The sequence below is a fragment of the Rhinopithecus bieti genome, unplaced genomic scaffold, assembly GCF_001698545.2.
Source record: "Rhinopithecus bieti isolate Rb0 unplaced genomic scaffold, ASM169854v2 scaffold_24952, whole genome shotgun sequence".
In the NCBI taxonomy this organism is placed as follows: domain Eukaryota; kingdom Metazoa; phylum Chordata; class Mammalia; order Primates; family Cercopithecidae; genus Rhinopithecus; species Rhinopithecus bieti.
In genome coordinates this window covers 88,441-101,796 of record NW_016811371.1, presented here as the reverse complement: position 1 = coordinate 101,796, position 13,356 = coordinate 88,441, and the positions used below count along the sequence as shown (strand labels likewise).

The following is a 13,356-nucleotide window of genomic DNA, read 5'->3' as shown; positions in this document are numbered from 1 at the left end:
GAGAAAATGCAGTTTCTTTGTGATTAAGTTTACTTTTATTCAGAGTTAATAAAATTGAATTATTTCTTTTTATTTTAGTTTATTATTATTATAATAGAAGCAACTGTCTTTTCTATTGAAAAAAGCTACTCTAGTTACTCTTTATAAATGCTAAGTGCTTGCCTAGGCCAAATAATAATCAGCTTTACATCTTTTAAGTTTAAAATTTTTCTTCTTATCATTCAGCAGTAATTTGTCTGTGACCCTCAATTAAGTTGCTTTGCCATTGCTGCTCTTAAATAAAATTGATTCACTAAGAATTGGGTGATGAAGAGCTAAGGATAAAAAAATTCCATATGAGAACCATTTCAACCTCTAGTTTGTAATAATCAGGTAAAAAAAGATTTCCTGGAATTAAGCCACAGGAACTCTGGCTTAAGTCAGAGCTGTCAACTGGGAAACAAATTTCCAGACATTTTGAAATTTAATTCATTTAATTTTTCTGGTAACTGGATTAGAAAATATGATTAAGCATAGCAGGATAGTCTTTTACTGGATCAGTCTGACTTTGAGTGAAGCAAATAGGCACTAAAATCTTAAAGTAGAAGAAAGAGGACTGTAAAGTCATTCTTTCTTATGAAACTTACAAACAAAATGTAAAAATAATACACGTGGCAGAAATTCTTTAACATAAAAGGAAAATGGTATTTTACTCTGTTGTTTAGGAAATTTTTCATGTGGCTGCATTTTTACCTTAAACTCTGATTGAATGTGTACTAAGCTACCTTTAGTTACGAATCCACAAATAGAAGTGAAGTATTTATCAAAGTACTACATAAATGTTTTTCAACTAATTATTTGAAGCCACCTGTCAAGTGATTGAATCAGAAATGTTCCAAACTGGTTTGAGTATGTGTGTGTGCATTGGGGGTGAGGGTGGAAAACTAATTCTACATTATGCAAAGACTTATAAAAGTGATGAGGGAAACCTTTAAAAAGAAAAGATAATTAAATTCCTTGAGGTATACAGTCTGACAACAATTTATTTTTTGGATCATTTGACACAGTGTATGTAAAAGTGCGTTGGAAATTGTGCCTTTATATACAAATATGAAATAGCACTACTTCTACTGCTTTGTACAACAGCGTGCATATCTTACTATCTTAGAGACTTTCTGAAACATTTATCTTGGGATTAGTTTCAACAAAAAGGAAATGTAATAATAGAAAGGTGAAAATTATCTCTAGAGCTTTTAAAGTTAGGATAGATTTCAAGAAAGATTAAATCTGGATCTATATGAATAGCATAAAATTAAAATATTAACAGAATTAATATTTGGTAATAAAGTATAATTACACATTTATAAGCATAATGAACATAAGTGTTTGTTGCTTTCTGCATTTGTTTCTACACATGAAGTCTTTATTTTCTGAAGGAATCCCAGTGACCATGGCTATAACACTACAATCATTTTCTTATTTCACTACAATTAAGTAAAGGTTAAAACATTTCACATTGAGCTTGCTACTTTGTTTGTTTAAACAAAAGTAAATTTCCTTTTATCTTACATCTTGAAGTTACTCACTATAAACTTATATAAATTAGACATAATGACAATTAAGTAAGAACTTCAAGCACTATTCATCCCATGGCCGTCATACTGTGACGTCTTTCAGAGCTCTTTGTGATTGCTCAGTCCTAAGTATAAGCCCTATAAAATGATGGGCTTTGAAATGCTGGTCAGGGTAGAGTGAGAAGCACCAGCAGGCAGTAACAGCCAACCCTCAGCCATTGCTAAGGGCAAAGAACTGGTGGAGCCTTCCTCTTACTCCCAGGACTTCAGCACCTAAGACAGCTCCAAAACAAACCAGAACAGGCAGCTCCGGGGGAGCACGAGTGGGCAAGGTAAGTGAAAACTTTACCATTCCTCTTCTTTTTCCCTCCTGCCTCTGAAACTTTTCTCACAACATACTGAATTTTCTCTCTATTGAAAAGAATTTGATAGTGCTCTGCTTTTGCAATAGCAAAAAGACAAGTTTCTCAAGTTACCTGGTAAGGATAGAAATACTTCAATTTCTCTCATATAGATAGATTTTCTGAATTCTTTTGTTTGTAAGATGCTTTACCCTGCTTGCTCTTTTACTGAATACTGATTTTAAAATAATTCACTCAAATCAAGTTTATTTGNTCATATGTTGGTTAAGTGAATCTAAGATGCATTTATTTTTTGCCTTAAGTTTAAATTCTGTAATTTGTATAGGCAGCAAGAGAAACAGACCTTGAACTCCTAAATTTTTAATCTAGAAACTAGAAATGAAATGTGTAAGTTGATTAAGTGCAAGAAATGCAAGCTTTGCTTTTAACATATATTTTCCTTTGATGGAAAAATTCATTTCAGTGACAATATATGATTCAGTGATATTTTGAGTATTAATATTTACTACTGAGTTAAGATGTTCAAATTCAGGTATAAGGAAATAAGTGTTCAGTAATATCTACAATTGAAAGAGGAAAAAGTAATGTATATACAAAATCTTTTAAAAAATTATATGTCTATATACACATTATATTTATACATTTGTACAAACACGAGCAGAAGAATTATTAAATAGATGATGCCCCAGTCTTATATTAATCAGATACTGAAATCTTAAAGCGAAGAAAATCAATGTCTTGAAGCTGTTTCCTTTGTCAAAAAATACACTAAGCTTGGGTGGTGCATCCCTGTTATGAAAAGGTTGTCCCCAGGGTTATTTCCAGCACTATAGAAGTATGGCATTCAATAGATACTGGGGCCAACCATGTGCCCAGACAGCAGGTGAAAAGGATTCTACTTTTTATTCAAGTACCTGTCACTGAGAGAAATATTGATTTTTGAATGTATCATCTTGCAATTGATTTCTTTCTACAAGAGGAAAATTACTCTTTACAAACTCTTCAAGAGCCATTGAAAATTACTGCTAGGCACTCAGAATTACCTTGCTGGTGACATCTTTGGCTGGAAGAACTAAGGTGATTCTCTCTCTTTAGAGGCACAGAAATGGACACTAGAAATAAGGCCCAGCTCCTTGTGCTTCTGACCCTTCTCAGTGTGCTGTTCTCACAGACGTCGGCATGGCCTCTTTACAGGGCACCTTCTGCTCTCAGGTAAGTTCCCTTTCAATTCAGACATCTGAGCATTCCTTCTTCATCTAAATGGGAATTTCCTATACGTTTTGTTGGACAACTGAATAGTATAAATTATGTATTATTTATTTAAATTTTTGCTTGATGTGTTGAGTGAGAGGTGTTTGTCAACGTCAGGTCATTCTGAATCCTGGAATTCACTTTCAGGGCATGAGAGACACTGTCAGTGATTAGTTTTATGGGCTGAATGGATCACATTCCCAAACATGGTGAAAGGAGGCTCTGACTTTCTTTTTATTCAAAACCAATTTTAGATGAATAATAAGCTTTTATCCATTGTTAAGTCAGTTCAATTTCTGGTGGAAAAAAAGCTGTTTAGTTGCCAACCACATTTTAGTTTATTTTCAAGATTAATCAGCAAATAATCATAAGATTAGCAGTTGATTAGTGAAACATGTATAAAATCATGTTGCACAGAAATCTATCTAGGCAGAGTCAATTTGCCAATATTAAATATGGGATAATTGATCTATTGAGATACACTCCCCCACCGGGTAAATTTTGATATACTTTTGATATACTTTGAACCATAAATCCTTAGTTTTTTTGTTCTGTATGTTATATCATATATTTCAAATCTATAAAATTTCAAAACTCATATTTAAAACTTTATTAATGTGTGCTAAAGAAGTAAACAGTAAATGAAAACTACATTAGCTTGAATTTTTCTTTCAGTTGGAGATATGGGCACCACTATATCTCCAAAGAAAAATAATAATTCGGTTTTTTTTTTTTTTTTTTTTTTTGCTTATTTGCTCATTCTTGATTTTTTGATTAAGGTAGACTTATGCTCAATAGAGAGAATAACCTCTGAGCTATTAGTGTTCTCTGTGAAATCTGTTTAAATACAGCTCCTGTGTTGCTTTGATAACTAAATAAAATGGTTCTATCTGAAGTTCTATCACAGCAGATGAACAATCATAAGAATGCTTACATTTCTGTTGATTGCTAAGCTTCAGACCCACAGAGGACTACTTGCTAGTGACTCCCAACTCCCAAATCGCTGAAAGATACACAAGTGTCCAGGAGCTGACACGCTCCTTGGAGGTTTGCCCTAACAGTGAAAATCTGCACACACAAAATTATAAGAGTTGCCAGTGATTGAAATATGCAGGCATCTACAAATATAGTCATATTCCATGTATGCATATGGCTATTCTTAGTCCTTCAGTGTAACATTGTACATCCCTTATTAAAGTTGTGTTAATACATAAGATTAGAAACCAGAAGGCCCCATAAAATTTATTGAATTCAAATTCATCTTCATAGATGAGCTATTCATCTATGGAGACATTCTTTGAACTTTGTCAATACAGAGAAATATATCATGCCAAGGTAAATGTTTGAAGCAAAGCCTGAGGGTCTGGAGAGAGAGAGAAGCAGTTAATACTCCATTCTTCAGAGATGTTTGGAACAGGTGATACTGAACATCACCAAATACATAAATTGTTATCAGTTCTCATTCAATATTAGTTTTTTCCAAGTTTCTATTTTGCATAAAATCTTTCTACATGTGAAATTTGACTTTGCAAAGTGAACATATTCTTGGCATAGTAAAGTACACCAAAGAAGTACAGTTTGCTTAACGCTTCGATAAGATTGAATTAAGTAGTTCTTACATTTTGTATATTCAGCTTATAAAAGTCTTATGACATCTACTTTGTAGGATAATAGGAATTTCCTATTTATGCTCGCATTAACTATATGAGCCATTAAGTCAAATTATACTATTCTCATATTGTGACTGGGTAATACTTCCCAAGAGTTTAAGTATCTTATTTTAAATGGTTGCGGAACCACTCGCACTGTCTTCTGAAAAAGAAATGTATTATACTTCTCGTGTAATTTTCCCTATCAGGTTGGGTGACAGACTACCCTTTGAGGGAGCAGACGAACCTGATCAAGTTTCATTAAAAGAAGACATGGACATCTTGCAAAATGCATTAGCTGAAAATGACACACCCTATTATGATGTATCCAGGTGAGTTTATTTTTTATAAAACTATCCAGTGAGTTTTATTTTAGCAAGTGTATTTAAGAATTACAAACGTGCTAATTTTATCTCACCATGAAGCTATTCCAATAGCAAAACACTAGAGGTTTCCATGTGTCATGGCTTCACTCATCCTGATTTATTGCAGCTCTTACAGCTGTACATGATTTTCATACTGAAAGGTTGTAACAAGCCAGGATGAACATATAATTCACTTCCATTCTGTTGCACATAATTCCAACATCACAGATTGTACCAATTCTGATAAAACTACAGCATTTAGCATTCCAATGATGAAGAGTTGCTGAGGAGTTTTGTCTCTATATAAAGAAAAGGTATCTGACAGTTAGAGCTGTTCATTCATAGAACTGCTTGTCTGAGCATCATTTCAAGTACAGACCAAGTAGCTCTATAGGACTTGGTATAGACAAAGTATAAAAGGTTCTTCATTTGAAAGAGAAAAGGTAGAATGATAGGCTTTAATGCCTTCTGCTATCCTAAGAGGTTGGCAAATAGTTTGGAAAAAAAAAAAAAAAAGCTAATACGGGTTACGGACGTTCAAAAGCAGAATATTTTCCCATTGTGTAGCTTTATTCAGTGGACAGGCGCAAAGCGGCAGTGACAAAGAGCAGCTAATTTAAATCGATCATATTTTTCACCAATATTTCTTAGAAAAAAGTTGTTATAAGATTCAGCATGAAGGAATATTTGAAATGTGCTTCTAGAAAGCCTGGTCTGTTATTTTTTCAGGTTTTGGCTAGGAAATACAGGGTGATATCTGGCGTATAAGTGGCTAGGAAGATCTTTTGTTAGGGCGTAAGAAAATCGCCGTGGAACTTTTAGTTTTAAGAGAAAGCTTTCATACTAAACCACATTTGTTATGTAACAAGCCATCAGAATATGCTAAGAAAGCCATTTACCACAAGAATAGCTATTTTTTTCTTGCCTTGTTTTCGACATGCAGGCATGCTGAGGCATGCTGATGGAGTTTTCACCAGTGACTTCAGTAAACTCTTGGGTCAACTTTCTGCCAAAAAGTACCTTGAGTCTCTTATGGGAAAACGTGTTAGGTAAAGAAACTTATTATTTTTATAAAATGTGTTATTATTCAACCTGAATATTGTATTTTCACTCTTAACAAGTTATTTACCTTGTTTGAAATTGAAAACTCATTGATAATGTTTAATTTGGTTAAATGAAATAACTTGTATTGTTCAATAACATCTAACAAGCCCATGGATTAAGACATTTTCATAATATCATACTCATTGACTCCAGACACACGTTTTTCTCAAGTAGCAATCGTTTACCAATCTGCAATCAAATTGAACAAGACTCAGTAAAACAATCAAGAAGACATAGGATAGACTGAGGTAAATGTTAAGGTCAACCATAGAATATCCCTTTTACTTCCTGCTCAAACTAAATGGAGAATGCCAAATGGCTAACAGTCAAATATTTAGATGACACTGCTCAGGGTAGTATAGCTTCTAAAGAAGTAATTATGTTTTTTTAAAAAAGTTTTCTCCCAGTGGCAGAACACAACTTCAGCTATCCCCAAATTTTTATTTTTGGATGAATTATTTGCTCAGCTGTACAGAATGTATCATAAAACAGTCCCAGGTCATGCCAAAATGTGGCAGATGATTCCTTGCTTCTCCTTCATCCTTAGGTTTAGTTGTATTTTCTTTTATGATAGAAAATTAGTTGGGTGTGGGAATTCCTTTTTATGTGGCTCCAAGAAACTTGGAACCTGTGTGTATTTATCATTTCTTGTGAAAACTCTTTGATTTCCTTTTCCTCATGTTCCTTAGCAGTAACATCTCAGAAGACCCTGTACCAGTCAAACGTCACTCAGATGCAGTCTTCACAGACAACTATACCCGCCTTAGAAAACAAATGGCTGTAAAGAAATATTTGAACTCAATTCTGAATGGAAAGAGGAGGTAAAGAAAAAGAGCTTGCTAAAATGAGAAATCATGACTGACTTTCAAAATAGAAGCTGCACATGAAGACCTCTCTATCTCACTATCTATACTACATGAAGCAGTGATTCTCAACCTTGGCTGACATTAGACTACCCTGCAGAACTTTAAAAATACCAATGTCTGGGCCTTCCCCCAAACCAATTGTCAGGAAATCAGTGCCTTCCGTGGTGTGGCCCTAGGCATTCATTTCTTTTAAGAGTTCCCCAGTTGACGTTACTGTGCTGCCAGTGTTAAAAATGATGACTATAGAGACATCTAGTATGAATCTAGGAGCAAGTTTCATCAAAAGTGATGATTTTTAAAACATGTAAAGCATAGTCAATTGCAATTTGGTAACATGTGGAACTCACTTCATGTGCATATTCAATACTCTTACTTAATCAAATTAAACCATTAGGTATTTTGTATATTTAGATTCTGTAAAATCAGCATCTCTCTGTGGTGTGTAAATATCGGACACAATACATAACCAGTGTAGTGTTCTGTCTTTTTATTCCAATTGTTTTTGTTTAAATGATGAGTATTAAGGATAATTCTGTTTGGGTGTGATCAGACAAGATGACCTTCTTTGCCCATTACAGATGATAATTCTGTAAGAATAATTTTAGAAACTCTAAGATTGATAAATAATTCATAGGTACTAACAAACTTCAAAGGTAGTTGTTTAGCCCCCAATACACTTTCAGAGCACAGAGAACAGCACAGTCGTTATGTTATAATAGTTTCTTTAGAACCTTTCTCATCTGAGAGCCTTAATATGCACGATGTTTTTCTGCTCTGCAGCAGTGAGGGAGAAGCTCCTGACTTTCCAGAAGAGTTAGAAAAATGATGAAAAGCCCTTTGGAGCAAAGCTGATGACAACTTCCCAGTGGTGGGTATATTTGTGCATTCCTTCTGTATTCTTATGGCAGTCTCTGGTTATATAAGTAACTAAGAGTCACTTAGTAAGAAATATCTTAGGGTTAAAGAGTTTCTCATTATGAGACCTCATCCAAGACAGACACTCCTACAACAGTGGACCCCAACCCAGTAAACAGCTTAGAATGATTCATGCAATTTTTTGATCTCATAAAAGAGAGCACTCACAATAAGCAAACGTTTTGAGATCTGAATAGTGTTCCTGGTTTACTTGGGGTTATTTCTACATTTGTATCAAGATTAAAAAACAGAGGAGACTGACTCAAACTGACAAGAAAAAAAAATGGGCTTTCCTTTTGAGGATCAACCCATGATGCTTTTATTAATTGAAGCTTTAGTCCCACAATTGACTGTTAGCACCTCACTTAATTAAGCACAGGGAAATACCACCAAATTAGAGCATGGCCCATTATCACGAAAATATCAGGGCATTCTGGGTCTAATATTCCTTGAAACATGGCAAACTTCATACAGCAAAAGTAAAATTCAGCTTGTTTTACCTGTAAGTTTGTTTTACCTACATGACTCCAACAGCATTCTCTGTAAACATTTTTTTTTGAGCAGAAAAAACATGGATAGACTTTTTTCTTTGTGAAGTAATAAGCTTGCTATCAAAATTGATTTTATATAAATGTGGGTTCAAGACATATTTCTTTCCTGAGTTATGTCACATTATTATTTACGTTAGCTCATAAAAAATCTATAATACTGGGCAAGTGCTTAAAAAAATTTCATGCTGTCACCACATGAAAGGTTAGCAGATTTTAAAGGGCTATGGAGTAAAATATGTTTGGCTTTGTGGGCCATCTAGTTTCTGTTATAATGACTTAACTCTGCTATTGTAGCACAAAAGCAGCCACAGTTAGATGTAAAATGAATAAGAGTGACTGTGTTCCAATAAAACTTTATTCATAAAACCTGAAGGCAAGCCAGATTCCAATCCCTAACTAGGTTAAGGAGATTAAAATCACCCATGCTCAAACTAAAGGTTCATGGCCTTACCTCAGTTCCTGATGGAGTTATCTAAGGTTTTCAAGAGTCATCAAGAGTGGACATGGTGTCTGGGAAGACACCTGCCTAACTGACTGCTTTTGTCCACTAATTACCCTCCGACCCCTAAGAGAAAGGCAGAGGCAGGAATGTGACTCACATAAACTCCTTATCTTTTATAGACATTTCAGAGAAGTTCCTTTGCTCAAAGAAGAAAGTTAATTACATACAGCTTTTTGAAAGAGTGTTTATAAGAAGTCTTCTCCATCAAATTAAGAAACAGAGTAGGCACTAAAATATAAAGGAAAATTGAATAATCATATTGTGCTTTGTAAATGGTAAGATCACTTACGAGATTCCATCTTCCATCCTTTTCTTTTTCAAATGGGTGACTTTGGACAAACTCTTTGAAGAGGAAATCATGTGGGTCATCCATTTGTGAAAATTACAAGTGAATCATTAATAATGGTTAGTTGGACATCTTTTCACATTCCAGTTCCTCTCTGATAATCAGTCCTCTAGAAGCTGCTCTCTTGATATGTCCCAGGACACGATCCCCTGCTATGGGCTGCTAACAAGGGACAAAGAGAAATAAGTGTTTATCAGATAAGTAAATCAGTGAATGAAACTAAGATGCTAGAAATAAAATATATTTTATGCCTAAAGCAACAATTTTTTCTTTTTCAGAATTCTTGAAGGAAAACAATACGCAACATAATTAAATTTTGAGTTCTACATCAGTAATTCAAGAAAAAAACTTCAATATCCAAACCAAATAAAATGTATTGTGTTGTGAATGTTGTGACGTATTCTAGCTAATGTAATAACTGTGATGTTTACATTGTAAATATTGAGAGTTCTACATTTTGTCTTTAACTCATAAAAAGCCTGCAATTTCATATGCTGTATATCCTTTCTAACAAAAAAATATATTTAATGATAAGTAAATGCTAGGTTAATTCCAATTATGTAAGACTTTTTTGGAAGAGTAGTAATAGAGCAAAATTGATGTGTTTATTTATAGAGTGTACTTAACTATTCAGGAGAGTAGAACAGATAATCAGTGTGGCTAAATTTGAATGTTAAGCAGATGGAATGCTGTGTTAAATAAACCTCAAAATGTCTAAGATAGTAACAATGAAGATAAAAGACATTCTTCCAAAAGATTTTCAGAAAATATTATGTGTCTCCATATTTTATAGGCAACCTTTATTTTAATGGTATTTTAAAATCTCAAATTTGGATTGCTAATCACCAAAGGCTCTCTCCTGATAGTCTTTCAGTTAAGGAGAATGACCCCTGCTTCTGACATTGAACCTTCCCTTTCTGCTTGTGTTAAGTATGTGTAAAATGTGAAGTAAATGAAACAGTTGTTCAATAATAAATATTTTTGCCATAATGACTCAGAATATTACTTTGGTCATATGAGCTTCCTTCTGTGAAAGTACATCTAAAGACATAACTATTTTTCCAAAATAATTTTAAGAAATCAAATAGAGAAAATAAAGACCTTTGATTATCACTGCAGATAATTTTTTTGTTTGATTCTTTTGTATGATTCAGCAGTAACTCATTTTAGCTCTAAAGTTCTTGGCACTAGATAGCTTTTGTGGTATTTGATTGTGTGCAAGTTCTAAAATAATGGTGGCTTAAATAAAAGAGAAATTTCTTTCACACATAAGTCAAGAAGAAGATGTCTGGGTTATTATGATGGTTCTGCTCAGCGAAACCCTCAATAACACACACTCCTTTCAGCTCATCCCTCATCTCCAACGGTGTGGCACTATTCCTCATGATCCAAAATTACAGCTAGTGTTCCAGCCATCATATACGCATTCCAGGCAACAGGCTGTAGGAAGAGGCACAGAAAAAAGGGAGCAACTAGTATATGCCAGTTCTCTTTGAACTGATATCTTATACTAATATCCCCTTTACTGGTACATAGTCTTATGGCCAGTCATTTGCAAGAGAGGCTGGGAAATGTAGTATGCTTTCTTTGTTTTGTTTTGTTTTTCTGGGTAATCATGTACCCAACTTAAAACTAAGACTCCGTTAATATAAAACAAGGAAAGAATAAATTTATACAGCGATTAAAAAAAATTCCAGGCTTGGATCTTAAATTCTCATCCAAAAAGCTTAAACAAATAATAAAGAGAGTAAGAGTCAGAGCCCAACCATTAATGCAGCAGCATTATCCCCAGAAGGCAAAGTTTTGCTTGATTTCATTTGCTGCAATTAGGACAAATGGCTACAACGGGAGGAACTCATCTTAGAACTACCAGTAATTGCAAAGCAGTTTTCACAAATTGAAGTAAATTGAGCTTCTTGTATCTCTTGTTCTTATCTGATTCTTCAAATTATTACATATTTATTAAGTGACATTTTTATGAGAAGCACTGCAGTGAAAACAGACAATTTCTGAGTGTTAAGTGCACATAAGAAGCTTGTAAAGATTAAATGGAACCATAATTTGAGTGTGAAACTAAAGAGTTTTAATTTTATTTTATTAATATGAATCTTTTCAATGTATTCCCTATTGCTTCAAGAAATTCATTGAAGAAATATTCACTGAATGATTATGATGTGCTATGTAGCTATTTGAGAGATTGTTCTGGGCTGAGGGAACAGCAAGTGCAAATGAGGGAACAGTCCTGGCATATCTGGACAGGAAGGAAGCCTATGTGGCTGGAGCAGGGTGAGCTGGACAGGGACTGAGTAGGAGAGGAGGTCAAAGAGGTTACTAAGGACTGGACCTTGTAAGGCCTCACAGGCCACTGTAATTGTTTGTGAAGTGAGATGAGATACTGCAGAGTTTTGGACTGAGGTGTGATATTTTCTGAACTGCATTTTAACAGGCTCTTTCTGTATACTCTAATGGGAATAGAGTAAAGGAGTGCTAAGTGTGGAAGCAGGAGGACAAACTAGGGGGCAAGTGCTATAAATCAAGTGGCAGATGATGGTGCCACCAAGGCAGAAGCACTGGAGGTATTGAGAAGGGATATCTGAATATATCTTGAAAAGAGAGTCAGGTTTTCTGCAAGTAGACTGAAAACAAGAAGGAGGAGAGGCCAAGCATGGTGGGTCATGCCTGTAATCCCAGCACTTTAGGAGACCAAGGCAGGAGGATTGCTTGAGGCCAGGAGTTCAGGAAGGAGGAAAGTCAAGAATGATATCGAAGGTAAATCACCTGAGGCAACTTGAAGGATGGGGTTGCTAATAAGTGAGACAGAGAAGACTGGGAGGAGCAAGGTTTCAGGGAAAGGTGAGCTTAGTTTGGATGCACTAAGGCGGATGTTGAGTAAGGAGTTGGAGATGTTATGAAGAGGAGATGCTGAGCTGCAGATGGGCAAGTGGGAGACCTCGCATATAGATGGGATTCAGAAACACAAGACTGGATGAGATCAGCAAGAGACGAAGTGTTGCTAAAAAACAAAACACAGCAAAAATAGAAACCTCAACACATAATCCTTGAGTGTTTTTATTTCTGAGTGCTGGCACAAGAAGGCATTACAGACCAGGTGTCTCAAACAAAGAAATCTATTGTCTCACAGTTCTGGAGACAAAAAGTGCTAGAGCAAGGTGTCAACAGGGTAGGCTCCTTCTGAGAGCTGTGAGGAAGAATCTGATCCATTCCTCTCCCCTGGTTTCAGGTAGCTTGCAAGCAACCTTTGGCTGGTAGAAGTATTACTTCTATCTCTGTCATGACCTTCAGCTAGCATTCTCCCTGGTGTGTGTATGTCTCCAAATATTCACTTTATATAAGGACATCCGTCATTTTGGATTAGGGCCAATGCTAATAATCTCATTTTAAGTTGATTTCCTCTGTAGAAACCCTATCTGAAAATAAGGTTACATTCTGAAGGACTAGGATTAAGGACTTTCACATATGAATTTTTGGGGACACAGTTCAGCCCATAATCCTGGGGCGTGCCAACATTAAGAGTTTGGAGTTTTGAGGAACAAATGGGATGAAAATGGACTGGAAGAAGAAGCTATTGAAATAGGAGAAAAATTGGAGACCATGTTATCTGGAAAACAAGTGAAGAAGACCTTCCAAGGAAGAGGGTATAATTAACAGAATCAAATCCTGCTACAGTGTAGATTAAGATTCATTTATTTAATTCTTCTGCAAATATTTATTAGGAACTTACTATCTACCCAGCACCATTTTAAGTTCTGATAATAAAGCAGTGAATAATACAGACTAAAATTCCTGCCCTCATGGAGCTTGCATTCTTTGATTTGAAACAGATAATAAAATAGTCACGTAAAATATAGTTAAGTAAAATATATATTGTTTT

General features: G+C 34.9%; 1 protein-coding gene across 1 annotated transcript; it reads left to right on the top strand.

The window, feature by feature from the left end:
* The first annotated feature begins 1,619 nt into the window (after window positions 1-1,619).
* On the top strand, window positions 1,620-10,587 carry VIP (vasoactive intestinal peptide). Its single transcript, XM_017893772.1, has 7 exons — window positions 1,620-1,885; window positions 3,011-3,127; window positions 5,025-5,147; window positions 6,134-6,229; window positions 6,974-7,105; window positions 7,931-8,018; window positions 9,743-10,587. The coding sequence occupies exons 2-6, from the start codon at window positions 3,021-3,023 to the stop codon at window positions 7,974-7,976; spliced, it is 504 nt and encodes a 167-aa protein (XP_017749261.1). The 5' UTR covers window positions 1,620-1,885; window positions 3,011-3,020; the 3' UTR covers window positions 7,977-8,018; window positions 9,743-10,587.
* The last annotated feature ends 2,769 nt before the right edge of the window (window positions 10,588-13,356 follow it).

Coding starts and splice junctions, on each gene's coding strand:
- VIP (XM_017893772.1), top strand. CDS start 3,021: ATGGACACTAGAAATAAGGCCCAGCTCCTTGTGCTTCTGACCCTTCTC. Junction 5,148..6,133: donor CCCTATTATGATGTATCCAG/GTGAGTTTATTT, acceptor AGGCATGCTGAG/GCATGCTGATGGAGTTTTCA. Junction 7,106..7,930: donor ATTCTGAATGGAAAGAGGAG/GTAAAGAAAAAG, acceptor TCTGCTCTGCAG/CAGTGAGGGAGAAGCTCCTG.